Source organism: Aquarana catesbeiana, linkage group LG09 (genome assembly GCF_042186555.1).
Source record: "Aquarana catesbeiana isolate 2022-GZ linkage group LG09, ASM4218655v1, whole genome shotgun sequence".
NCBI classification, from domain to species: Eukaryota; Metazoa; Chordata; class Amphibia; order Anura; family Ranidae; genus Aquarana; species Aquarana catesbeiana.
This window is the reverse complement of record NC_133332.1, coordinates 251,365,138-251,392,468: the sequence shown is the minus strand read 5'-3', so window position 1 is coordinate 251,392,468 and position 27,331 is coordinate 251,365,138. Positions and strand designations below refer to the sequence as shown.

Sequence of the window (27,331 nt, the reverse complement as noted above, 5' to 3'; positions counted from 1 at the left end):
CCGTCCAGGACGCCTCCCCAGGGGGCCCGTCCAGGACGCCTCCCCAGGGGGCCCGTCCAGGACGCCTCCCCAGGGGGCCCGTCCAGGACGCCTCCCCAGGGGGCCCGTCCAGGACGCCTGCCCAGGAGGCCGGTCCAGTACACCTGCACTCATAGAAAGTGTACCAGCCCTGGATTGCAGAGCAGGTGAGTTAGCTTGAGACAGGTGAGTATTTAAGAGTTACTTTTTTTCTCATTTTAAAAATAGCTATTACTTAATATTAAATCTGATTTTCATCTTTCCCTCATGTCTTATGTCTTAACAGTTTGAATCCCGACCAGTAGGGATGAGTTCAAGGTGATTCAGACAGCCTACCTTACATGCCTGCTGGCAGTCTTCTGTAGAATGTACACTGAGCTGTGCTTGCGCAGCGCGGTTTAGATTCCCGCACAGTGCCTGCGTGCCAGGATGACAGCACTCCTCTGCATGCACGGAAGTAAGTCATCGGGCACCAGCTGAAAACTGGCAAGAAGCCATGAAAAAGATGCCAGCAGCGGCGAGGGACCTTAGTGTTGGACCACTGTAGCAGGAGGTAAATATTGCAGACTTTAGTTGTACTTTTTAGAGTAACTCCATTTTTGTTGAGAAAAAAAAACATTCCCCTCTGGGTAATTATGTACATTGCAAGGATTTTTACAAACTTCGATGCAGATTCCTCCCTTTTGCTATTCTGAAGAAATAGCTGCTTGCTTCCCTGTGTCCATGTTCAGAGTGAATCTGTATAAGAGTGGTTTTCTAATTATCAGCTGCTGCACCTGCAGGGCTCTAATGAGGAAAGCTGCAGGGTCTGCATTCCTTTAGACATGATTTTCCTTTGAGAGTATCTCACCAAAAAATGAGATTTTTGTTGCAGGGGATGCCAAGAATCGGATTTGTACCTTAGTGCAGACTTCTGGGGAAATCATTGAGCCAATCACAGAAGCCGGATCTGTACACCATCTGTGTACAGAACGCCTCCAGGTAGCCATATTGCATTTCACAGATTACAGAGCTGCAGATTGAAATGTAAAAGGTCATTTTTAAACACAATCAATTACAATTTGACTTGATTTGCGATTGTATACGCTATTTTTTTAATTTTTTTTTGTGGAGTTACCCTTTAACTGAATCCCATTTTGTGTGCACTGTTCACTGTCTTTTGTCTTATTAGCAACTGCCATTTTTTTCTCAACAAAAAGGGTTACTTTAAAAAATTTTTCATCCTGTTTTAACATATCAATGCTGCTGATCTTCTGTAGCTTATTTGCGCCATGTTTCGTCTTCATAGACTCCAGCGATGGCTACGTGTCATCTCAGGACGGGGTTCCTGATGGTGACTTCAGTGCACCATGCCAGTATCATTTGTGTCGCAGTAGCCAATAGTGCCGTCTCCTTTTTCATTTGACAAGGTAGGAGCATAACCAGGACATTGCGAAGTGAAACGCGTCGGGGGCTTCGCCTGCCTGGATACCGGGCTGAGGCTGCCATTCATCTCACTTGATGTACATGGGTCTTCTTCAAGAAAGGTAACAGCGCTCTCTGCAGGGACAACTCAATCCATACACCAGGTCCACTCACAGGTGCTGAGGCTCGATGTGTCCCAACACACTCCAATGCAACAGTAATAGGGAGAGCCGGCAAAACTGTAGTCCTTGAAGTATCTTTTATCGGTCCATCAGAGCGACAATAAACTGACGCATTTCGGCACTAGCCTTAGTCGTAGCAACGACTAAGGCTATTGCCGAAACGCGTCAGCTTTATTGTTTTATTGTCACTCTGATGGACCAATAAAAGACACTTCAAAGGATTACAGTTTTGCCGGCTCTCCTTATTACTCTTCTTCATGATGGCTTTTCCTTTGACAGGACATGGGCACAGAGCGTTGTCACCCTATAGGAGGATGGAAAGACCTTCATGGCAAGACCACTAGCTATTATTTTAATCAAAACTAGAGATTTAAACAGATTGAAAATAATTTTTCTTTATAGTATAAAGCTTATATGTAGTGATTGGGTTTACATGTTTAATACACAATGGGGTGGTGTTCTGTCCTCATCCCTGGTACATACACTGCACTGGTAATGCTGGGGGTGGCGGGACCCTGAGCACCAGTTGAGTTCTTTTCTGATGTGGCCGTAGTAAGAAGATTGAATCCCTTATATAACCACAAGGCTGGAATATGGACAGGCGGCCGAGGTTAAGAAGATGATAGCGGTATTCAAGGCTAGATTAGAAAGGATCATGTATAATCCCCACTCTGCTCACGTGGGGACAGTAAACCTCCATGATCTAAGCATAGTCATGTGCAAACCCATTTATTTTTATATCTCATCTTCGGCCGATTCCACTCTTGTTTGACCATATTTTATATCGGAAGCTTGTCATATATACAGTACACTATATTACCAAAAGAATTGGGACACCTGCCTTTACACACATATGAACTTTAATGGCATCCTAGTTTTCGTCTGTAGGGTATATTGAGTATTGAATATTGAGTTGGCCCACCCTTTGCAGCTATAACAGCTTCAACTCTTCTGGGAAGGCCGTCCACAAGGTTTAGGAGTGTGTCTATGGGAATGTTTGACCATTTTCCAGAAGGGCATTTGTGAGGTCAGGCACTGATGTTGGATGAGAAGGAATGACTTGCAGTCTCCGCTCAAATTCATCCCAAAGGTGTTCTATCGGGTCGAGGTAAGGACTCAGTGCAGGCCAGTCAAGTTCCTCCACCCCAAACTCGCTCATCCATGTCTTTATGGATCTTGCTTTGTGCACTGGTCCAAATCGTTTGGTGGAGGGGGGATTATGGTGTGGGGTTGTTTTTTTTAGGGGTTGGGCTTGGCCCCTTAGTTCCAGTGAAGGGAAATCTTAAGGCATCAGCTTACTATGAGATTTTGGAGAATGTCACGCTTCCAACTTTGTGGGAACAGCTTGGGGATGGCCCCTTCCTGTTCCAACATGACTGCCCACCAATTCATAAAGCAAGGTCTATAAAGACATGGATGAGTGAGTTTTGGGGTGGAGTCCTGACCTCAACCCAAAAGAACACCTTTGGAATGAATTAGAGCAGAGACTGCAAGCCAGGCCTTCTCGTCCATCAGTGCCTGACCTCACAAATGCGCTTCTAGAAGAATGGTCAAACATTCCCATAGACACACTCCTAAACCTTGTGGACAGCCTTCCCAGAAGAGTTGAAGCTGTTATAGCTGCAAAGGTTGGGCCAACTCAATTTTGAACTCTATGGACCAAGACTGGGATGCCACTAAAGTTCATGTGCGTGTAAAGGCAGGCATCCCAATACTTTTGGTAATATAGTGTATATTAGATAATATGATGCCAAGCTGATTCCCATTCAGGAAAAGGTGGCCAGGTCTTTGGAGAAATTGGCTTTTGTCTGGTTTTTGGATGGTGAGAGACTCTTGGCGGTGCCAATATACAGGTCCTCCTTCCATAAATGATCCACCTGTAATCTGATCGTCCATATTTCCCATTTCCACTCCAACACCACTATTCCAATGGTTCAGGCCATTGGCAAAATGCGTCCAATGGTGGCCATATGATGCAATAAATGACCGCCTCCATTCCAATTGATCTCTCCCAAAAGAAATAATCAATCTATAGTCGACATTCCAATCAATCAATATAGCACACATGGCTAAACGGATATCCATAGTTAGAGAGGAACTTCAGCTGCTAATTTTTAAAATCCGGTAGTTACCAGTGACTGGGGTCCAGCAGCTGGTTCTTCCAACTGCGATCTCGAGTAGATAGGTTTGCGGTGCTTTATCTTGGATACAGGAGCTGGCTGTGGCTTCCTGAGGAATCACAGCCCGCTCCCCACTTTCATGCACGAGGTCCCGCATCACTTAACAAATGGTCCTGCAGCCTCCTGGGACATGTGATGTGTCCCAGGAGGCTGCGAGAAGGGAGGGGGCAGAGCAAGGTATGCCTAGGCTAGGCGTGAGGAAGTGGGAGCGCGTTATGATAAAAAGTCCCCTACAATGCCCCCCAGACCCCTGCAGTGCCCCCCTAGCTTGCTGCAGAGCCTACAGCCGTCACAGTGCCCCCAATAGTGTCCCACAGTCCTCGTAGTGCCCTCTGATCTCCCACATTACCCCTGTAAAAACAGCCAGCCCTCTTCAGAAACCCATCCACTACAGGGCCACCGGTTGTAATGTCCCCTAAAGCCCCCCCAGAACCTTCATCCCCCAAAGTAACACCCAATTATATCCAGAGCCTTCCATCATATCAAAACATTTTATATTCCCATACTTTTATTGTAGGAGTATTAATTTATTTTTACCGCTGGGGCACAGAAAGGGTTGGAAGAATTTACTGGGCCCTGGACTCAAGTTAAGAAACACTGGGTCAACTGATGGTGACCCACCGTTGGCTGACTACTCCCCGGATGATGCCTCGGTGTCCCTGGAGGATGCCTGTGTTGGCCCATATGAGACACTTTCTCACCTAGTCTACAGGGGTATTAGGGCTCCCTATGCATTGACATCTTCTATGCGGTCAGTAATCAGGGCATGGTCTGTGGCACAAGGGCTGAGGCCGTTTAGTCCAAACAGGTTTCCCTCCAATCTACCTTTGTGGAGAAACCCCAATCCCACAGGTTTTTTGGACTCCCCTGACCCAATAGTTTGGACTAAATTTGGTGTCAAGACCTTACACCATATTGTACTAAATGACACCCTAATAAGGTCAGGTTTTCAGGTGGATCTGATTGGATGGTCCATGTATCCCTATGGACCGGCGAGTGTGTCCGCTTACACCAACATACATCCAATCTGATGTGGGCTGCTAAAAAAAAGGGGGGAAGGGATCTGTGCCCCTCCATCTGCTGTAGGCAGATTGAATTGGAGGGGCAGCCGGGTGTAAACGGACAGTTGGTCTGTATACCCCTGGCCAGCCATAGAGCAGAGAGGACTGTGTCTGTCAGCTGAGCAGAAATGGATGTGCCATCCGCCCAACTCTGCTCAGCAGGGGATCAGTGAACAGATCCCCTGCTGAGCAAAGCAGATTCTGCCCCATGTGAAAGGGGCCTTTAAGCAACAAAAGAAAGCAAGTAAGACAAGTTCACTATTAAGGCTTGCATACACTGTAATAAAAAAAAAAAAACATCCAGTAGAGGGTGACAGATTATTGTGTACTGAGTGCATCCTCACCTCCTTCTCTGGGCACCAGGTAGTTCAGGTTCACTAATTTCAGGATGGCTTCCAAGTCATTGTCTGTGAAGTCTTTGACCCTCATGTCATCTACAGTGTCGGGGTAAATCACCTGATCGCGGAGGGTGCCCACGGACATGTAAGGCCTGAAAAAGCAAAGGAAATGTGTTACTCGGATTAGTAAATAGGTGAACGAGCCATTTGCTCACATCATAAAAACACCACATTGAAAGGCAGGGGAACCAAATCAAAAAGGAGGAGCTATATTCCTGACAAACTTCTCCCTGCAACATGAATGTTCCATAGCCACAATGGTGCATCTTAGACAATCAGGTATGTTGTTTGGGAAAAAAACACATGAATTTAAAAAAAACAAAAACAGTAAAGCCCAGTTTTTTTGCATAATGTGAAAGATGAGTAAATAGATACCAAACGTCACGCTTTAAAATTGCGAACTCTTGTGGAATGGCGCCAAACTTTGGTACCAAAAAATCTCCATAGGCGACGTTTTCAAATTTTTTACAGGTTACATGTTTAGAGTTACAGAGGAGGCTAGAATTGTTGCTCTAACACACGCAGCGATACCTCACATGTGTCATTTGAACGCCGTTTACATATGTGGACTTACGTATGGGTTTGCTTCTGTGCACCAGTACACAGGGGCGCTTTATTTTTTTTTTATTCTTTATTTTACTTTTATTTTTTTATTTTTACATTTTTTCTTTAAAAAAATAAAAAATGTGATCACTTTTATTCCTATTATAAGGAATGTAAACATCCCTTGTAATAGGAATAGTGCGTGACAGGTCCTCTTTATGGAGAGATGTGGGGTCTATAAGAGAAAGAGGAGGACAGTGGAGAAGGAAAAAAGGAAAAAAGAAATGAATGGTGTGAATTGTGTGATATACAATGTAACAGGCTTAAATTCCCCAGAAAAAAAAAAAAAGACATATGGCGTTAAGGGGACTAGAAAGATACTTTGCAAAAATAATATTCCAACAGGAGACACATATAGCACAAGACACAAATGCTAAATTATATTCAAAGGCTATCCCAACATGGTTTTATGGAGATTCTCCAAGTAAAAGGTCAAAAGGAGTAGCCATTGGGATAGGGAAAAAGCTTAGCTTCATCTTGGAGGAGAGTAAGATAGATCCAGAAGGTCATTTCCTTTTCTTGAAGGGGGTCTTACAGGGGGTGAAGTATACTCTCGCAAACATATACTGCCCCAATAAACAGCCAAAAAAATATTTAAAAGGGTTTATGAAGGTGTTAATGGAATTTAAACAGGGCTACCTAATTCTGGCTGGGGATTTAAACTTTTCCATGGACCATAAACTAAATAGTATGTCGGGTGCACTGAATAGAGAAAATAAACAATTAAAATTGTTAAAGAAAAAAAAAATGCATGATTACCAGCTTGTTGATGTCTGGAGAATACAGCATCCAAGCACAAAAGACTATACATATCACTCAGCAGTGCGCGACACGTACTCCAGGTTGGACTATATACTCATTGAGCATGGATTATTGGAATGTATAGTTGAAACCTCAATCAGAATAACATCGATCTCAGACCACGCACCGGTAATGATGAAGTTGAGGTTTAAGGAGATAGAATACAGGAAGGGTACATGGAGGATTAACGAAGATCTGATAGAAGATACAGAAGTAGGAAAAATAATAATAAACAAAATTGAACAATTCTTTATGCTCAATGAGATGCCAGAATTAACAAAGGCAACAATATGGGAAGCTCATAAGGTATACATCAGGGGGAAGTAGATCTCTATATGGGCAGGAAAAAAGAAAGAACGAGCAGGCACAATGAAAAAAGTAATAAAAAAAATATATGAATTAGAACAAAGACATAAAATTCAATTAGAGGCCGAAATTCAACAGGCACCAATTATAAAAAGAGACCAACTAAAGAACTTAATGGAACAGGAACCAAGAAAAGTATTCAACAGTGTTGCAAAGAAAAGATAGAAATGGGAAAATAGACCTGAGAATTATCTTGCAAAAGCCTAAAGTAATAAAAAAAAACTTTAAATTATAAAGAAAAAATAAAAAAAGAGAAGGGAGAGATGATGCATAAAACAACAGATATTGCAAAGGCCTTTCAAACATATTATAGTGCTTTATATGCGGTCAGAAACAAAGAGATATGAAAGGATGATCAAATAAGAAAACTAAAAATACAGGAATATTTAGTAGATGCCAAATTACCAAAAATTTCAGCAGAGAGTTCGAAAGCCCTAGAAGAATCAATTACACAAGAGGAAATTAGAAAGGCATTCAAGGAAACACCATCAGGGAACAGTCCAGGTCCAGATGGATTTACGATAAAATATTACAAAAAATTCAAAGAACAACTAGTGCCAAAAATCTGTGATTATTTGAATAAAATAGGGGAGAATGAAGAAATAAGTTAAGAGTCACTGCTGGCCCATATTACAATAATACCCAAAGAAGGAAAGGATGGAACCTGCTCCAATTATAGGCCCAAAGCTTTGTTAAATGCAGATACAAAGCTATACGCAAAAATTCTGGCAACAAGATTAAAAAATCTGATGCCAGAATTGATAAACACAGATCAAACTGGATTTATACCGGGAAGAGAGGGTAGAGATAACAGCATAAGAACAATGTTAATGCTGCAGAAAGGAAAAAACAGGGCGTCCCCAGTGCTACTCCTGTCAAGTGATGTGGAAAAAGCATTTGACAGGGTAGACTGGGGGAATCATGATGGACACTGTCCAAAATTTGGGCATGGGATCAAAAATTATGCGCTGGATTAAAAATTTGTATAATCGTCCAACGGCAATGGTTAAGGTGAATGGAAGTCTGTCGCCACCTTTTGGAATTTTCAATGGAAAAAAAAGACAGGGATGCCCGTTCTCACCAATCCTTTATGTGTTATCACTGGAACCACTTTTGGCAACATTGTGAAATAGTGTTGATGTGGGGGGGTGAGAGTGAGTGAAGAGGAACATAAGGTGGCGGGCATACGCAGATGACATTCTACTATATGTAAACAAACCTAGATTGACACTACTTAATGTAATGAGAGAATTAAAAAAAATATGGGGAACTTACGAACTTCAAGATTAACCCAATAAAAACAGAAATATTAAATATAGGAATAGATAAAACAGAAGAACAAGTATTAAAAGGGGAATTCCCATTTACGTGGGCGGGAAAAGAACTAACATATTTGGGAATTAAACTGACTTCCATCCTTGAGAAGTTATATCAGGCTAATTACATCCCATTACTCAATGAAATTAAATTAGAGATAAGAAAAATTTCGACCTTTATCTTAGATGGGTAGGATAAATACGTCAAAAATGGTGATCCTACCAAAAATATTATACAAGTTCCAAATGTTACCGATAGCAATACCACAATGTTTTTTTAGAATCATAAAAACAATGTTGTTAAAATACTTAAGGCAAAACAAAAAATCTAGAGTAAATTTTGCACTACCTAGTAGAAACAAAAAATATGGAGGCTTAGCAGCACCAGGTATAAAAAGATACTATAAAACAGTTCTAATAGCACACATGGTAGAATGGGCAAACGCAAATAGTGAAAAAAGAGGCGGGTCAGGATGGAAGACACTTTAAGCACAACACTTTTGCAAAAAAAATTTGGATACCATGGAAATTTAGAACATTAGGCACAGAAATCACATGAATTGACTAGGAACGTATTTAAAATATGGGACTTAATATGCCGCCAGGGAAAATGGAAATATAATTCACAGGTACAAACTTTTTTATCCCAGGGAAAGAGACACTTTTTGGTAGTAAAATGGGAAATGCACAACTAAAAGAGGTTATCGATCAGGGGAGAATACGGACACTCCAGGAACTAAAGCATATAAAAACGGGTGGGAGAAGATTTGTGAGTGGGGATATTTACAATTAAAACATTTTGTAGGTACACTTCCCCAACCAATAAGGGATGGAAATGAGTTGAACCCATTAGAAAGACTTTGTAACATACAAACACCGTAAAAACATGGGATATCACAAGTTTATGGATTCCTGACAGATCTAGAGGGACGAGGGCCACTACCTTCAATAGGAAAATGGGAACAGGAAATGGGTATAAAATTGGAGGATACACAAATAAAGAGAATGATAGGAGCAATGCAGAATTATGCAACAGATATAAATACAATAGAAGCGAATTACAAGTGTCTGGTGAGATGGTACCGAACGCCAGAGAAACTCCATAAATACCAACAAGACAAATCCCCACAATGTTGGAGGGAATGTGGACAAATTGGCACAATAATACACATCTGGTGGAATTGCCCAAAAATAAAAGAACACTTGCAGGTAGTTCAAGAATATATAGAAGAGACAATGGGGGAGGAAATTCCAAATAACCCATGGACCCGGCTGTTTCATGGAACAAAAAAAGTAAAAAAGCACTATAGGAAAACGCTAACTCCCATTTCTATTAAACGCTGCAAAGGAATTACAGCCAAACAAATGGTTATATGTTGGCAAATCAAGCATAAAAGAATGGTTGGAAAGAGTGGATTATATCTGTAAGATGGAATACCTAAGCAGCAGAGATGAAGGACAGGTGGAAAGATATAATGGGATAAGGGCAAAATGGTTGGCCTTCAAGTTAAATTTGTGGAGGGGATGAAGGAGGTCAGCGGTATCTGAACCAAGAGAGATAAAGGCAGACCCGATGGGGAGAGGGGAGGGTGGGGAGGAGAGGGGGGGATGGGAGGGAGAAGGGGAGAAGGAGAGAACAGTAAGGGAAGCTGTGGACATGGATTGTATTTTTTGATTGTCCCCCCCCCCCCCCCCTTTGCCTGCATGTTTTATGTTTATATGTATATGGAAAAACTAAATAAATTTAAAAAACTAAAACTAAAAATAACGTTGCGCTCGGGTCTCCGAGGGTCATCATGACTGGGGACCATCTGGTCACCACAAATCTCTATACTCAACTTCCGGCAGCAACTGATTCTTTCTCCGGCTCGCCGCAGAAGCACCGGAGGGCGACAGGAGGGGGTACAATGAACTGCTGGTATGATTGTTCTTACGGTGTAGGGAACCGCTGGCTGAAAAAAGATGATATCTGGATGATGCATGTAGCTGCACCCATCATTCAGATATCCCCACTCAAAGTCCAGGACATCATATGAAGGCCTATGGGCGGGAAGTGGTTAACTAAAGCACTGTATATCAAACAACTGCCTTTTTTTTTTAAATGCAGCTGAATGCAGTGCCAGATTATGGTGCCGTCTACAGCTGTGTGCCTGGGCCTATAGAATAATATACAGCTATGTTCAGATCCATTAAAAAAAAAAAATGTGTGCATTATGGATCTGAAGTACATGCATGTGCTCTTCTGAGCAGGTGAGAGTAGGTAAGGAGGCATTTATCTTATGAATGACTTCAGTGGCCGTTCATAGAGGAATCAATTAGAAAAAGTTTTTCTCCACTAGCACAATTTGTGCTAAATTCATCTTGGTTATAGAAACACATTATAAATTCCTTTTTACTAAATTCAATTTTTTTTTAAATTATCATCATAATCTGAACAGCGGCAGTTCATATATTGCTATCAAACATAATGCTTTGGTGGTGCACTGCCATCTAGTGGCAAAAATATGCAGTGCAGCAGCCACAACTGGAAATTCTATAAACTGGAAGCGCATAACCCCTGTCAATCAATCATTTCACCTTTCATCCATTTAAGGCGGCCTTTTTTTAAGTACTATAAGAAAAAAACAATACCAACACTCAAGCACAGATGAGCTTCTTGTAGCTAGGAACAAGTGATCTGAGGTGTCTCCACAATCCAATAGAAGAACTAGTAGTAGAATCAAGCCTACTCTGTCTCATCTGTACATCTGGGTTCACACATACAGGTACATCTCATAAAATTAGAATATCATCAAAAAGTTAATTTCAGTAATTCAATTCAAAAAGTGAAACTCATATATTATATAGATTCATTACACACAGAGTGATATATTTCAAGCATTTCTTTCTTTTAATTTTGATGATTATGGCTTACAGCTAGTGAAAACCCAAAATTCAGTATCTCAGAAAAATAGAATATTACATAAGACCAGTAAAAAAAAAAAAAAGGACTTTTAATACAGAAATATTGGCTTACCGAAAAGTCTGTCCATGTACAGTATAGTATACACTCAATACTTGGTCTGGGCTCCTTTTGCATGAATTACTACATCAATGTGGCGTGGCATGGAGGCGATCAGCCTGTGGCACTGCTGAGGTGTTATGGAAGCCCGAGTTGCTTTGATAGCGGCCTTCAGCTCATCAGCATTGTTGGATCTGGTTTCTCTCATCTTCCACTTAACGATACCCCACAGATTCTCTATGGGGTTTAGGTCAGACAAGTTTGCTGGCCAATCAAGCACAGCGATACCATGATCATTAAACCAGTTTATTGGTACTTTTGGCAGTGTGGGCAAAATTTTCCACAGTTGATTTGGGGAGCCATGTCATCTGCTGGTGTTGGTCCATTGTGTTTTATCAAGTCCAAAGACAGCACAACCCTCTACCAGGAAATTCTAGAGCACTTCATGCTTCCCTCTGCTGACCAGCTTTATGGAGATGCTGATTTCATCTTCCAGCAGGACTTGGCACCTGTCCACAGTTAGTGTTCTTAGGGGCATAATCAGCATTATTCTTCCTCCAAACACAGAGTTCCACTCCTCAAAAAGGCACATGTACAGTCATGCCAATGATCATAAATGATTCAGAGGAGGATTGGGAGAAAGTGCTGGTGTTAGATGAAACCAAAATTGAGCTCTTTGGCATTAACTTGACTCGCCATGTTTGGAGGAAGAAAAATGCTCACTATGACCCCAAGAACACCATCCCTACAGTCAAGCACAGAGGTGGAAACATGATGCTTTGGGGCTGTTTCAGGCCAACTTTGCCGCATTAAGGGGCAAATAGACGGGTCCATGTATTGTAAAATCTTGGATGAGAACCTTCTTCCCTCAGCCAGAACACTGAATATGGATCATGGATGGGACTTGTAGCATGACAATGGCCCAAAACATATCTCCAAAGCAACAAATGAGTGGCTCAAGAATAAGCACATTAAAAGGTCAATGGCGTGGCCTAGTCAGTCTCCAGACCTTAATCCTATAGAAAATGTATGGAAGGAGCTGAAACTTGGAGTTGCCAAGAGGCAGCCAAGAAACCTTAAGGATTTAGAGAAGATCTGTAAAGAAGAGTGGACCAAAATCCCTCCTGAGATGTGTGCAAACCTGGTTACCAACTACAAGAAACGTCTTACCTCTGTGCTTGCCAACAAGGGTTTCTCCACCAAGTACGTAGTCATGTTTTGCTTGGGGATCAAATACTAATTTTACTCACTGAACTGCAACTTAAATTTATAGCATTTGTGTTATGTGTTAATTCTAGATTTTTCTGTCTCTATCATTTAAAATACACTTATGATAAAAATTATCAACCCTTCTTTCTTTGTAAGTGGGCAAACTTAGAAAATCTGCAGGGGATCAAATCATTATTTTCCCCACTGTACTTTAACTGTAATCCATAAAGCAGGGTACAAGAAGTAGAAAGAGAAACTTTAGGCATTTCATGCTAACAAGTGCCTTGCTTTATGAATTATAATAAAAAAGTCCAATTTTAGGTGGAGTGCTATTAACCATTATCTTACGGAAATACCCCCAAAAAGTAAGCATTGGTTTTCCCCAAACAAGAAATAAATGTATTGCTTTGGTATTTTAAGTGGCATAGGAACATAGCCAAAATATAAAAACTGGTGCAGTCCACAAGGGGTAAAAAGCTGGACCTGCACCATGAACCAATCAGAAGTACCCCACGTGGTTGAGAATTGGTGGGCCTGAAATTTGCTACAGGTCCTGCTGCAAGAGCCGAGTGTAAAACGCAGTCCTCCAAGTATGGGGCTCTTTGGCAACCCCCACTTACCATAATGCAATGCCTCCTGCTGGAGTGGTAAAGCACCAGTCCTAAAAAAGAAGAGGCAAGTGACTTGAGAATTGAAGGAGTTGGAACCTTAATTGTTCTTTTGTGTGAGCCAGCACCTTGGTGTCTGCCTTGGCTAACTTGGAGGCCAAGTCTTAGCTTGGATGCTTTGTGGCATCCCATGGCACGTATGCAATGCACTGTCAGATTTCCCTGTAAAGTCAGACATGTGATAAGAATATACAAGGCACCTGCTCCACATACTTATGACTCAATGTCTTCAGCTGCTTTCCACATCTGGATATCTAGAATGAATTTAATAGGGGGTTGGGTATGGCCTAGTTAAATTTATAGAGGGACGGTCTTCAAAACTTTCAGACCCAAAACCAGCATGAGGTCCAAAAAGGTTCAAAAGTACCTACTTTTCTCTGCTTTTGTCAGCTGTAACGCAATGTCCCAGAATATACAGTACCTTAAAGTATTCATACCCCTTGAAATTTTCCACATTTTGTCATGTTACAACCAAAAACGGAAATGTATTTTATTGGGATTTTATGTGATAGACCAACACAAATTGGCACATAATTGTCAAGTGGAAGGAAAATGATAAATGGTTTTCAACATTTTTTACAAATAAATCTGTAAAAAGTGTGGGGTACATTTGTATTCAGCCCCCCTGAGTCAATACTTTGTAGAACCCCCTTTCACTGCAATTACAGCTGCAAGTCTTTTTGGGGATCCCCACATGGCTTCTTGCAAACTACAAAATGGGAATTCTTATGGCTTTCTTCCAACAATGTCTTTCTTCTTGCCACTCTTCCATAAAGGGCAGATTTGTGGAGAACACGACTAATAGTTGTCCTGTGGACAGATTCTCCCACCTGAGCTGTGGATCTCGGCAGCTCCTCCAGACTTACCATGGGCCTCTTGGCTGCTTCTCTGATGAATGCTCTCCTTGTCTGGCCTGTCAGTTTAGATGGACGGCCATGTCTTGGTAGGTTTGCAGTGCCATACTCTTTCCATTTTTTGGATGATAGATTGAAGAGAGCTCTGTGAGACGGTCAAAGCTTGGGATATTTTTTTTTTTTTAAACTAACATTGCTTTAAACTTCTCCACAACTTTATCCCTGACCTGTCTGGTGTGTTCCTTGGCCTTCATGATGGTGCTTTGATGATCTTGTTTGTTCACTAAGGTTCTCTAACAAACTTATGAGGGCTTCACAGAACAGCTGTATTTATACTGAGGTAAAATCACACACAGATGGACTCTATTTACTAATTAGGTGACTTCTGAAGGCAATTGGTTGTATTTGTTTTTAGTTAGGGGTATCAGAGTAAAGGGGGCTGAATACAAATGCACCCCACGCTTTTCACATATTTATAGGTAAAAAAACGTTGAAAACCATTTATCATTTTCCTTCCACTTCACAATTATGTGCCACTTTGTGTTGTTCTATCACAGTTGACAAGACCCCTCCCCTGCATTCCTCGCGAGATGCTTTTTTCGAGCAACTACTTGGAGATAAAGAAAAATTCCGCATGTCAAAGCGCACATCTCCCTGCTAGCTGCATTGTGGGATGACTGTGGAGGGAGGGGGAGTGATTCCTGCAGTATTTGTACATCCCCAGCCATTGCCTTGTCAGCTAAAGGGGGAAGAAACCACAGCTTAACCGCAGGATTTTACTGTTCCCCAACCGTTGGTGTGAATGAGCCCCTTAGGCCAACGTGCCATAGTTACGTTGAAGAAAGACACAAGTCCATCTAGTTCAACCAATACATATACTGTGACGGAGCAGCTTCTACAGGCACTGAAAGGTACTGGTAAGTCGCTGACTTTTTACGGGCTACGCCCACCTACTTCTCTGTGATTTGACACAGCAGGAGTCTGTCAGCATATCCCGCCCAATGATTCATGGCCGGGACCTGCTGATTGGCTGTGTTAAATCATAGCCCAGAGCCCAGAGCCCCGTGTTGACAAAGAAGGGAAAATGAACAAATCGATCTGTAGTAAAAAGCAGAACATATTACAAACATTACACATTGTTAGGCACACAATAAATCCCCTGAATGCCCCTAGATGTTAACCCCTTCCCAGCCAGTGTCATTAGTACAGTGACAGTGCATATTATTAACACTGATCGCTGTATTAGTATCACTGGAGATGTAAGTGGCAGTTAGTTCCCACAAAGTGTCAGTTAGTGTTGCCCACCGTACTATCGAAGGCCCACTAGAAGTTGCTGATTACCAGTTTCCATTATTTCTAAAATTTTCGGTCATTTTTCATTTATATCATAAGAAATAAAAAACCCAGTGGTGAACAAATACTACCAAAAGAAAGCTCTATTTGTGTGAAAAAAAAAAAAGATAAAAATTTTGTTTAGGTACAACGTTGCATGACCACGCAATTACCAGTTTAGCCAGGTCACCAACTCACTACACCCTCCCCATAGCCCCCCAATCCCTCATCCACTTATATCGTTCGGTGATTACCTTCTACCACCTATATCAGTTTAGTGGTCCAAACATCTTAAAAAAAAAAAAAAAATTCAGTACAAAGCCCAGAGGCTGTGTAGCGGTATAAAGGCCTTATGCACGCTGGACGTTATAATAACGTTAAAAAAAGGCCAGTAGCTTTGCAGTGAGTTTTCAACGTTTTTGTAATAGTGTTTTTTTTTTTTTAGCGTTTTTTTACTACTTGCTGACTAGCCGCTGTCATTATACAGTGGCAGGTTGGCTCCCCTACGTGAATCGTTGAAAGTGTACAGCGGCTGCTTTAAGAGCTATAAGGGGGCGGCGCCGTGCGTGATGCTGAAGCTGATGCGCGTGGCCGGCAGCCGCGATGTCCGCTGGCGACCTGTGATTGCTGCTCAGAGAGCCATAACGGGGATCCGTCAATGTAAAAATACAGATCCCCCCCCTTCTGTCGTGGTGATCAGGAACAGCGATCTCTCTGTACTCCCAGTCACTACACCCCCCCCCACAGATAGAAACACCTCCCAGGGAACACACTTAACCCCTTGATCGCCCCCTAGTGTTAACCACTTCCCTGCCAGTGACTTGTATACAGTAATTAGCGGCTATTTATAGCACTAATTGCTGAATAAATGTCAACGGTCCCAAAAAATGGCAAAAAAGTGTCTGATCTGTCTGCCACAATCCCGCTAAAAATCGCAGATCACCACCATTACTAGTAAAAAAAAAAAAAATAATAATAATAAAAATGCAATAAATATATCTCCTATTTTGTAGATGCTATAACTTTTGCGCAAACCACTTATTGCGATTTTTTTTTACCAAAAATATGTAGAAGAATACATATTGGCCTAAACTGATGTCATTTTTTTTTTGGGGGGGGGGGGGGGATATTTATTATAACAAAAAGTAAAAAATATTGGGGTTTTTCTTCAAAATTGTCGCTCTTTTATTGCAAAAAATAAAAGCTGCAGAGGTGATCAAATACCACCAAAAGAAAGCTCTATTAGTTGGTGGAAAAAAAAAAAAAAAGACATTAATTTTGTTTGGGTACAGTGTCGCACGACCACGCAATTGTCAGTTAAAGCGTCACAGTGCCGCATCGCAAAAAATGGCCCGGTCAGGAAGGGGGCAAATCCTTTCGGGGCTGAAGTGGTTAATCTTTTATTTATTTATTTTTTTTCAATGGGAAAAAAAAAAAAACTTTGAAAAACGCTCGTCTTTCAGCGTTTACCTGCATTTTTTGGCGTTAGAGTGTTTTTACAGCTGAAAAACTTCTCAGAACGCACTAGATTTGTTTTTTTTTTTTTTTTTGTACAGCCAAAAAAACGCCCCAGCCAAAAACAGTTGATAACCGCCTATGTGTGCATGGACACATAGGATAACATGATGGGGAGTTTGACTGTAGAAAAAAAATGCCTGAAGCCAAAAACAGCAGCTGTAAAAACATCCAGTGTGCATGAGGCCTAATGTACACAATGGTGAGTGGGCATCGGTCAGCACCAAGATGTGACCACGCTGAACAATGAGAATCACTTTGAGCCGTCTTGTTTTCAGGATGGTGTCACGGAGAAAAGTAGAGCGCAGATTACAAATTCCCAGAGCGACGCATCAGCTAGTGTGGGTAGTGAAAGACAACCATCCAAGGAGGTAAGTTCAGCGGGGATCGGGAGTGTGGTTTCACGTTTTGTGGAAAGGTCAACTAACCCTTTAATTCGCCACTGGACAGCCTATCTAATAGAAAACTCAAAGAAGATCTCACAATATAAACTACCCAGATCTTATCCCATGTGCCAAGGTATAAATAAACGTGAATAAATCTAGATAAAGCTGCCACTTTAAAAATTGATAAGCATAAAACACCAAAAGAAACAAACGGGTAAATAGTGGCGCTGAAAGCACCATGAATAAATCAAATATAAACAAGTGTTTGTTAACCACCCCCCCCCCAAAAAAAAAAAAAAAAAAAAAAAAAAAAAAAAAAAAAGGAAAAGGATATCTTGGTCCCTTAAAGCAGATTAAACTGCACAGTGCTTGTACTGTGTAATCTACCCCCTCTAAACTGTTAAAAAAACCTCCCTAAACCTGCCACTTTCTGTAACCTCCTCTCTGTACTGACCACGGAAATTAGGGCTGCTGAGCCCTGACCACCGTGGTCAGTGTACATCCCTCCATCATCCATAGCCTGATCTCAGCTCTCCTCTCTCTCCCCCCTCACCCCCTCCTCTCTGTCTGTCAGCTCCTTGTTGTGCATCTCCTTCTCTGCCCCCGCTATTAGTAGAAATCAAAAACTTTTAAATGGTCACTGCCAGCCCCTCTAGAATACTCAGGCATACCACACTGTATAAGTCTTTTCTGAAAACAAGGCTTGTAAATACCCATTTCAAGCGATCTTCAGGCCGGTCACATGATGTGATCTCCCCGGCTGACGTCAGAGGGAGATCTCAGCCCCTCCTGCAGAAGCCCTTAAAGGAACACTAAAGATACATTTTTTTTTTTTTTTTTTTTAAATAACATGTTATACTTACCTCCACTGTGCAGCTCGTTTTGCACAGAGTGGCCCTGAACCTGGTCTTCTGGGGTCCCTCGGCGGCTGTTTCAGCTCCTCCCTGCAAGAACTAATCACCTTCATGCGAGCTCTCTCCATGGTGGTGAGTTCTTGCGGGCGCGCTCCCGTGATACAGCCGGCGGACATAGCCACTAACTGTATCACTCGGCCCCACCCCCCGGCGCGCCGCGTCATTGGATGTGATTAACAGCAGCGCGAGCCAACGCCTGCGCTGCTTTCAATCCATCCACTCTAGCTAATCAGCGTTCAGGCTGAGAAACGAAGAGGATGTCGGGGTGAGCGCGGGACTTTGCGAGGGCGCAGGTAAGTAAAACGGGGGGGGGGGGGGTATTTTTACCTTTACAACCCCTTTAATTGGAGCTGAAAAACGGCCACGAGTCATGTGACCGGCCTGAAGATCGCTCTATATAGGTATTTACATGCCTCATTTTTAAAAAAGACTTGCCTGAGTATCCTAGAGGGGCTGGCAGTGATTTTGCTTGTGCCTTAATAAACACTAAGCACCCAGTAAATGAATGTGCATAAAAATGAAATAAAATGAAATCAAACATAAAAACAAAGAAAACCGTCCATAATAAGTTGTGTCCAATACTGGGTGAATATAGTGATAGAAAATCAGTTGATTATGTGATTCCACACCACACCAAGTGATAACAAAGACGTGTCTCCACTTCCCCGGTAGGATGTACACTCACCGACATGGAATGCCTCACACGTGTTCAGGAAAAAGAGCATCCTACCCCTCATTCAAACCAAATATCCAAAAGACAAAAGGTTCCCATTTTAACAGCATCTCCCAGCGATCACGTGGCCCCAGGCTCTCTGCTCTCCCCATCTGATAGCTCCTGGATTGAATGATGGGACACACACAACCCTGATGGGTAATATGCTCTTTTTGCCGAACATTAGAGAGTTTGGTAGATGTGTTTTAAGCCTAAGAGACCCACTAGGCAACCCAACGGTCAAGTGGTGGAGCATGCACACCAAGCTGACAAAGCTAATTACAAAGTGAAGCGTTGTCAGCCTGCAACAGGAATTACTACGATCAAATACCACCAAAAGAAAGTTCTATTTGTGGGAAAAAAGGACGTCAATTTTCTTTGGGTACAAAATCGCACGACCGCGCATTTGTCAGTTAAATCGAAGCAGTGCCGAATAGCAAAAGATGCTCTGGTCATTGAGCAGCCAAATCTTTCGGGGCTGAAACGGTTAATAGTACTGTATATAAACTGATGCTGAACAGTCAGAAGTAAAATATTTAAAGAAATTTATTACAAGAATACACATGGTGATAGATTTTTACTGATTAAAACAAATAGTGATAATCAAGACAAAATTCTAAAGTTGCACCACATCCTGACAACTGGAACATAGATACCATCTGTATATTGGTTGCTCTACATGTTTCGCTGGTTTACATTAGCCGCTTCTTCAGGAGCTTTCTACAGTTAGATGGTGATTAAAAGAGGATTATCATATAACTATGAAAATAGAAAAGATAAATATTAGTCACAAAATACAATAAACCGATATAAGTACTTTATATATACACACATATAGTAGCATTTTTTTTGGAAATAAAGCGTCTGCTGTGACTCCTCCAATGTTCAATTGTCTTAACAAGAGGCGTCGGACTGCCAGGAGCCCAAGGAAAGATGACCCACCCCGGAGGGCACGGGAGCCCGTTCAGAGGCACGGGATACAAATGATAATAGTCTATTTAAGAAAAAGAGATGTAATCGGGTATACTCAGAAACCATCTATCCAAAGTGGCGAGTATGAAATAAAATAGAATCATTTAATAATTCTTTATATAGATGTAAAGCATTAATAGAGTTACATACCAAGGATGGGGTGCATTCGGTTATACAGGCTCAGTGGCTAATAAAGTGGTCCCTATAGCCTTGTATGCACATACATAAACATACTACAGTGAAACCTTACGAGCATAATCCGTTCCAGGAGAATGCTTGTATTCCAAAGCACTCGCATATCAAAGTGAGTTTCCCCATAGAAGTCAATGGAAACGAAGATAATTAGTTCCGCTTTGACTTCTATTTAATGCGATACCGCATGTGGCCAGAGGTGTGGGGGGGGGGGGGAGCCTCGGAAATACTTGGGGACAGCTCGGCTGAACTGGGAAACTGTCGGAAAGGCTCGGAAACACTCGGGAACAGAGAATTTCTGAGTATTTGAGTGATTCCTAACAGCTTTGAACCGTTCCGAGTGTCACCTCTGGCCAAATGTGGTACTGAACACCACATTAGCTTGAATTTTGCTAGTTTTGCAAGACAACATTCGCACACAGAGTCGGGATTTTTTTAAAGAAAGCTGCTCGTCTTGCAAAACGCTCTTTAACCTCGTTACTCGTCAATCAAGGTTCCACTGTATACCTAAAGATATGCGGTGTCAGAATATGTGGCTAGCTTAGAAGTGCAGATGTTGCTATGTTGGGGGTGATATTCAAAGCACCCTAAACTCAGCATCTAGGGGGGTATCAGTTAGAGCTGCACGATTCTGGCTAAAATGAGAAATCACAATTTTTTTTTGCTTAGAAGATAGATCACGATTCTCTCAGCGCAACATCATCTTTCACATTAAAATAAAAAAAATTGGGCTAACTTTACAGTTTCATTTTTTTTTTTTTTTATTCATTGAAGTGTATTTTTTCAAAAAAAATTGCATTTGAAAGGCCGCTGGGCAAATACAGTGTGACATAAAATATTGCAGCAATTGACATTTTATTCCCTAGGGTCTCTGCTAAAATATATATATTTATATTATATATTGTTTGGGGGTTCCAAGTAATTTTCTAGCGAAAAATATAGATTTTAACTTCAGAAACAAGTATCAGAAAAAGATTTAGACTTTAAGTGGTTAAGCTTCCTGCATTTACATGTTGTTTAAAACTTGCCAGACTGCCTGGATTTTTTCTTTACACACACAGAAGTTTATCCCTTTGATCTAACAAGGAAGAGTTAGTTACAATGCTTCATGTTAAAAACTTGGCAGACTGCCCCAATGTTTTCCTTTGACAGCTGAGTGAGCAGAGAAGTCTCTCCACTTGTTATATGAAAGAATTGGCAAACAATGCAATAGAGATCGTCAGCGGACTGACAACTCATGGGGCCCCCGGGCAATAGGAGAAGATTATGGGGCCCCCGGGCAATAGGAGAAGATTATGGGGCCCCCGGGCAATAGGAGAAGATTATGGGGCCCCCGGGCAATAGGAGAAGATTATGGGGCCCCCGGGCAATAGGAGAAGATTATGGGGCCCCCGGGCAATAGGAGAAGATTATGGGGCCCCCGGGCAATAGGAGAAGATTATGGGGCCCCCGGGCAATAGGAGAAGATTATGGGGCCCCCGGGCAATAGGAGAAGATAATGGGGCCCCCGGGCAATAGGAGAAGACAATGGGGCCCCCGGGCAATAGATTATGGGGCCACACAGTATACACACACATACAGTATACACATGCAGACACACAATATACACTGAAAAGGTACTGGAGAGGCGGGGCAGCTATAATCTTGGGATATAAAAAAAAAAAAAAAAAAAAAAAAAAAAAAAAAACACAGATTTTTACATACTGTCCCTGGTTTTATTGAGGCTGGCAACCCTGATGGGGCCCCTTAGTGGCATGGGGCCCTCGGGCAATGCCCGAGTGCCCGAATGGTCAGTCCGCCCCTGATCGAGATGACAATTTTTTTAACGATTAATTGTGCAGCTCTAGTATCAGTGCATGTGGCCACAAGGTGCACATACACTGGCCAGATGCACTGATACCCCACATCATTATATTTCTTATAGGTGCTAAGTTTAGGGTGCTTTGAATGTAAGCAACCTAAACTGGTATGTAACTTTTTTAATGCTTTACATACAGTATATAAATATCTATATAAAGAAACTTTAATCGATTTTATTTCATACTTGCCACTCTGGATTGATACCTGATTACAACTTTTTTTCTTAAATAGACTATTATCAATTGTATCCTGTGCCTCTGAACGGGCTCCCATGCCCTCCTTCACAGCAGACGCTTTATTTCCAAAATATGCTACTATATGCGTGTATATGTAAAGTACTTGTATCTGTTTATTGTATTTTGTGACTAATATGTATCTTTTCTATTTTCATAGCTATATGATAATCATCTTTTAATCACCATCTGACTGTAGAAAGCTCCTGAAGAAGCGGCTAATGTAAACCCGCGAAACATGTAGAGCAATCAATATACAGATCGTATCTATGTTCCAGTTGTCAGGATGTGGTGTGTTTAGAATTATGTCTTGATTATCACTATATGTTTTAATCTGTTAAAATCTATCACCATATGTATTTTTGTAATAAATTTCTTTAAATATTTTACTTCTGACTGTTCAGCATCATTCATATACGGTACCATTAAAGTCCAACATAGCCTCTTTCCTCCTATTTACACATATTGACGGGAGGAAGGTACCATAAATAATATTCTTATTGTCATGGCACTTCTTTATAATCAACAAAGTATTAGTTTAAGCACTTCCGGACCGCCACATGCTGATATACATCCTAACTTTGAAGAGGAGTATCGTTATGGCAGCAGCTAGCTACCATAACCCTGGTAACCTCTTCTTTGGCCGGCGGTCCGGTTTCCGATAATAGTGGTCTCTGTGAGGGATTCGCCGCAAGATCACTTTTATGGGCGGCGGGAGAGGGCCCCCCCCTGCCGCCGCTCTCCGGTGCCCTCCGCCGCCTTCGGCAGCGGCGGACGTGATCAGATGCTGTCCCTTGTGTGACATGGAGATGAGTGAGGGGGAAGATGGCTTCCACTCGTCTCCATATCATTGCAGGGTGGAAACGATGTCAAATGTCACTTCAGCCCATAGCTCCTAATGGCCATTTTATTTTTACATTTTTTTTAAATGACAATTTTTTTTTTTAATTGCATTTTAGTGTAAATGAGATCTGACATCTTTTTGACCCCCAGATCTCAAATTTAAGAGGTCCTGTCATGCTTTTTTCTATTACAAGGGATGTTTACATTCCTTGTAATAGGAATAAAAGTGACACATTTTTTTTTTTTAAAGAACAGTGTAAAAATAAAAAATAAAAAAGGTAAAATAAATAAGAAAAAAAAAATTTTTTTTAAACGTGCCCGCCGAGCTCTCGTGCAGGAGCGAACGCACACGCGAGTAGCGCCCGCATATGAAAATGGTGTTCAAACCACACATGTGAGGTATCGCCACCTTCGTTAGAGCGAGAGGAATAATTCTAGCCCTAGACCTCCTCTAACTCAAAACATGCAACCTGTCGAATTTTTTAAACGTTGCATATGTAGGTTAAGGGTAAAAGTTTGTCGCCATTCCTACCACCGGGCGCAAGTTTGAAGTATGACATGTTGGGTATCAATTTACTCGGCATAACATTATCTTTCACAATTTAAAAAATAAATTGGGCTAACTTTACTGTTGTTTTTTAATTCAAAAAAGTGTATTTTTTTCTCAAAAAAAGACCGCTGCGCAAATACAGTGTGACAGAAAGTATTGCAACGACCGCCATTTTATTCTCTAGGGTGTTAGAAAAAAAAAAAAAAGAAAAAAAAAGTATAATGTTTGGGGGTTCCAAGTAATTTTCTATATAAAAAAAAAAAAAAAACAAACAAAAAAAAACAAAAAACTGTTTTTAACTTGTAAACAACAAATCTCAAAAAGAGGCTCGGTCCTCAAGTGGTTAAGGGTGTGCACAATTATGCAACCATATTTTAGCTTTTTACTTCCCTCCACCTAAAAGATTTAAATTTGTTGATCAATTGAGTTGTACAGTTTATAGGTCACATTAAAAAGGTGGAAAAAGTTCTGAAATAATTTATTTTGGTCTCATTTTTTTTACATCACAGAAACCTGACATTTTACCAGGGATGTGTAGACTTTTTATATCCACTGTATATACTGTATAGTGGTCGGTCTAAATTAATGAGGGGAATAAAGAACCATTGATCAGTTATAACCACAAGTAAGAGGTAAAGTATTAGTAATAAAAATAATAGTATTAAAAAAAAAAAAAAAAAAATTAGGAAAATATTTCACCTTTGTGGTATGTAAAACATATGCTGGGGTGGGGGCTTATAAAGGACCCCGCTGTATGCCGGCCACAGACCTCCCAAGATCCGGAAAAGAGAGCTTTTCCCGCAGCCATTGGGCCCTGTGATAAGCAGGTGCATCCCCTCCTCCACCTGTAACAAAATGTGACTCAATATAAGTAAAATGACAATGACCATACCAGTAATAATATACTTCAATTTGTTAAGGCTGAACTCCGGGCACAAAATAGTGCATTTAAATATATTCCGCAATAGCCATAAAGTAGATAAATCTACTCTGTGTGCACCAAATGCTTTTGCAATGTCAGATACTACCTTGTACCTTGTAAAATAACTGTGACATCATCATGGTGCTGTACATAGCCTGTGCAGAAAGCAGAGCTGTGGGGAGGGGCCAAGCAGGCTCCACCCACTACAGGAAACTACAGGAGGGGCGGAGACAAGACCAGTCATCCTGCACAAGGAGAGAGAGCACTGTGTGTGTGTATATACATATATGTATATGTATATACAGCCCCGCCTCTCCACTGTGTGTGTATTGTGTGTCTGTATATAATATAAATATATATATATATATATATATATATATACATATATACATACATACATACATATACACACACACACACACACACACACATACATACATACATACATACATACATACATACATACATACATACATACATATATATATATATATATATATATACACACACACATACATACTGTGTGGCCCCATAATCTCCTATTGCCCGGAGGCCCCATAATCTTCTCCTATTGCCCGGGGGCCCCATAATCTTCTCCTATTGCCCGGGGGCCCCATGAGTTGTCAGTCCGCCCCTGCCTGCAAACATGGCCTGTTGGGGATACTTGAGGACGGAGGTTGAGAACCACTGCCATAGGGAGCTTGTGAGCCCCTTGTGATAGCAATACAGTTAAATAAAAAAAAAAAAAAAAAAAAAAAGTGTTAAAATACTGAACTATAATATAATTAACAAAAAAAAAATAATAATAATAAATTATAGGAAACCCCGGTGCCCCACGCACACACCAAAATTCAAATGCAGATTTTACAATGCGTGCAAACAATTACATTACAAATTCCCCAGACGTGAAGTGGTTAAAAACAGAAACATAATTGCTTTGTACGAAAATAGTTTTATTGCTTCTGCTCTACTTGTACAAGCACACATTGTTTATTCCACCATATGTAAGAAGCTGCATTGAATAAAAGATCAAAGGAACTTGTGTTGCTGGTCAATTGCCACAAATTGCTTCTAATTTGATTACCAGTTAGTTCCCTTTGTAAGATCCTTAAATAACCAGGGCCATTGCTGCTCCACTGATGGAGATAAGCTTCCCCGAAACACGTTCAACGTCCAACAACAGCATCCTACAATAGCACAGCTACTGACTGAGGCCACTGTGGAGTAGGAGGAAGTGGAAGATCAAGTGAGAGGAGCTTGTGCTCCAACGCCGGCACGTGTTCCACATCTTAGTTCCACTCCAACCTAACCACCTACACTGGAGGTTCTGCGGTGGTCCCTGGTTATAAGTCTTCCCCTTTATATAAATTAAAGGAGAACTGATAAACTATGCCAGTGGGCCTTTTTCTTAAACTGATGTTTTACAGTTCTGGAAGAAACAAAAGCCCATCAATGCTGGTTCTTTTGCTGGTAACCCAAGGTTCTCAGAATGCCATCTCTTACTCTATTTGAATGAATGGGCCAAGAATTCCCGACTCTGCTCACTGTGCTACGCTGAAACAAGAATGAGGTCCCTCAACACCTAACTATAACCATCTATACCCTCTGCTAGAGAACCCGAGCACAACCCTGCTCGGGTTCAGGGTGCGACTTCTACCACTCAAACACCTCACTGTTCCTGTTCCACAGCATGTCCTCTGTCCACTAATGTTCCTGGCCCCATTCCAACATCTGTGCACTCCACTTGGCCTCTCCACACTCCTCTTGGCCCCCATCAGTTTTCCAGATAACCTAAGGTGCCAGCCTTACCTGTACTCACCACCTCACTGTTTCGGCTCCACAGCGATTCCTCTCTCCACTGTGTACCTGGCCCCATTCTAACCTCTGCTCATTCCTCATGGCCTCCCGTCACGCCTCTTGGCTAACCCTCACACCCCCATGGCCAGCCCTCAGTTTTCTAGATACCCTAAGATGCCACCTTTACCTACACTCACCACCACCACCTCACTGTTCCTGCTCCACAGCCATTCCTCTCTCCACCGTGTTCCTGGCCCCATTCTAACCTCTGCTGGCTCCTCTTGTCCAACCCCCCACTTCTTCTGGCCAACCCCCCACTACCCTGAGGTGCCACCCTTACCTATACTGCTCCTGGCCCTTCTCTTCTAGCCTTCCCAGCTCCCTACTTATGCGAAAGTTGTGTTAGGAGTGCTGGATCCAAAAGGAAAAAAAACAAAAAATGTTTGATCTCCAATTCAAGGAAAGTAGCTCTCTGTTATGCAGGGTATCCCTGAGGATTCTTGGGAAAGGTAAGAGCATATAAAGATTAGAGTGCCAAAAGGTTGATTCAAGTCCAGTAAAAATTGATTATTCTTGATAAAATGCCAAGAGGCAAAACCAATGTGTTTTGGATGATCAAGACTCTTCTTTATTAGGGCCTGCAACCTGGCTGTAATAGAAGCCAATACTGGACACAAAATTGTAAGGCAATGCAAGGTATATTGACAGCAAGGTAATCTCCAACTAACAGCCCAGCTTACGGACACTGATAAAGGGGGAGCTTGTCTTCTGACTTTTTACTAAGGTTAATAAACTTTTTGTCAAGGTCTGGAGTCAAGTTCAGAAAACTAAAAACTATAGCAGTGGAGAGGCACCCACCAACAAGCTGGTTAAGTACAGAAGCAGGTCACCCTGGCGGACAACACAGACTCCGCACCTCAGATGAGCCCAAGTACTAACTGGTGTTTACCAGAGCTCCTGATGGTGGAGATGAGTTTTGCTGTGTGTTAGTACTAGGACACGGGCCTCAGGATCGAACTATCAGGAGGTGAGCAAGCCATGG

The 27,331-nt window shown here is 41.7% G+C and overlaps 1 protein-coding gene across 1 annotated transcript in view; it reads right to left on the bottom strand.

The window, feature by feature from the left end:
• ABCD1 (ATP binding cassette subfamily D member 1) overlaps positions 1–27,331 on the bottom strand; it is a 93,233-nt gene that overhangs the window by 12,855 nt on the left and 53,047 nt on the right. The window contains exons 6-7 of the mRNA XM_073600171.1: positions 24,270–24,415; positions 5,190–5,335 (exon numbers count right to left, since the gene is read on the bottom strand). Coding sequence (XP_073456272.1) covers positions 5,190–5,335; positions 24,270–24,415 — 292 coding nt within the window. The remainder of the gene's footprint in view (positions 1–5,189; positions 5,336–24,269; positions 24,416–27,331) is intronic.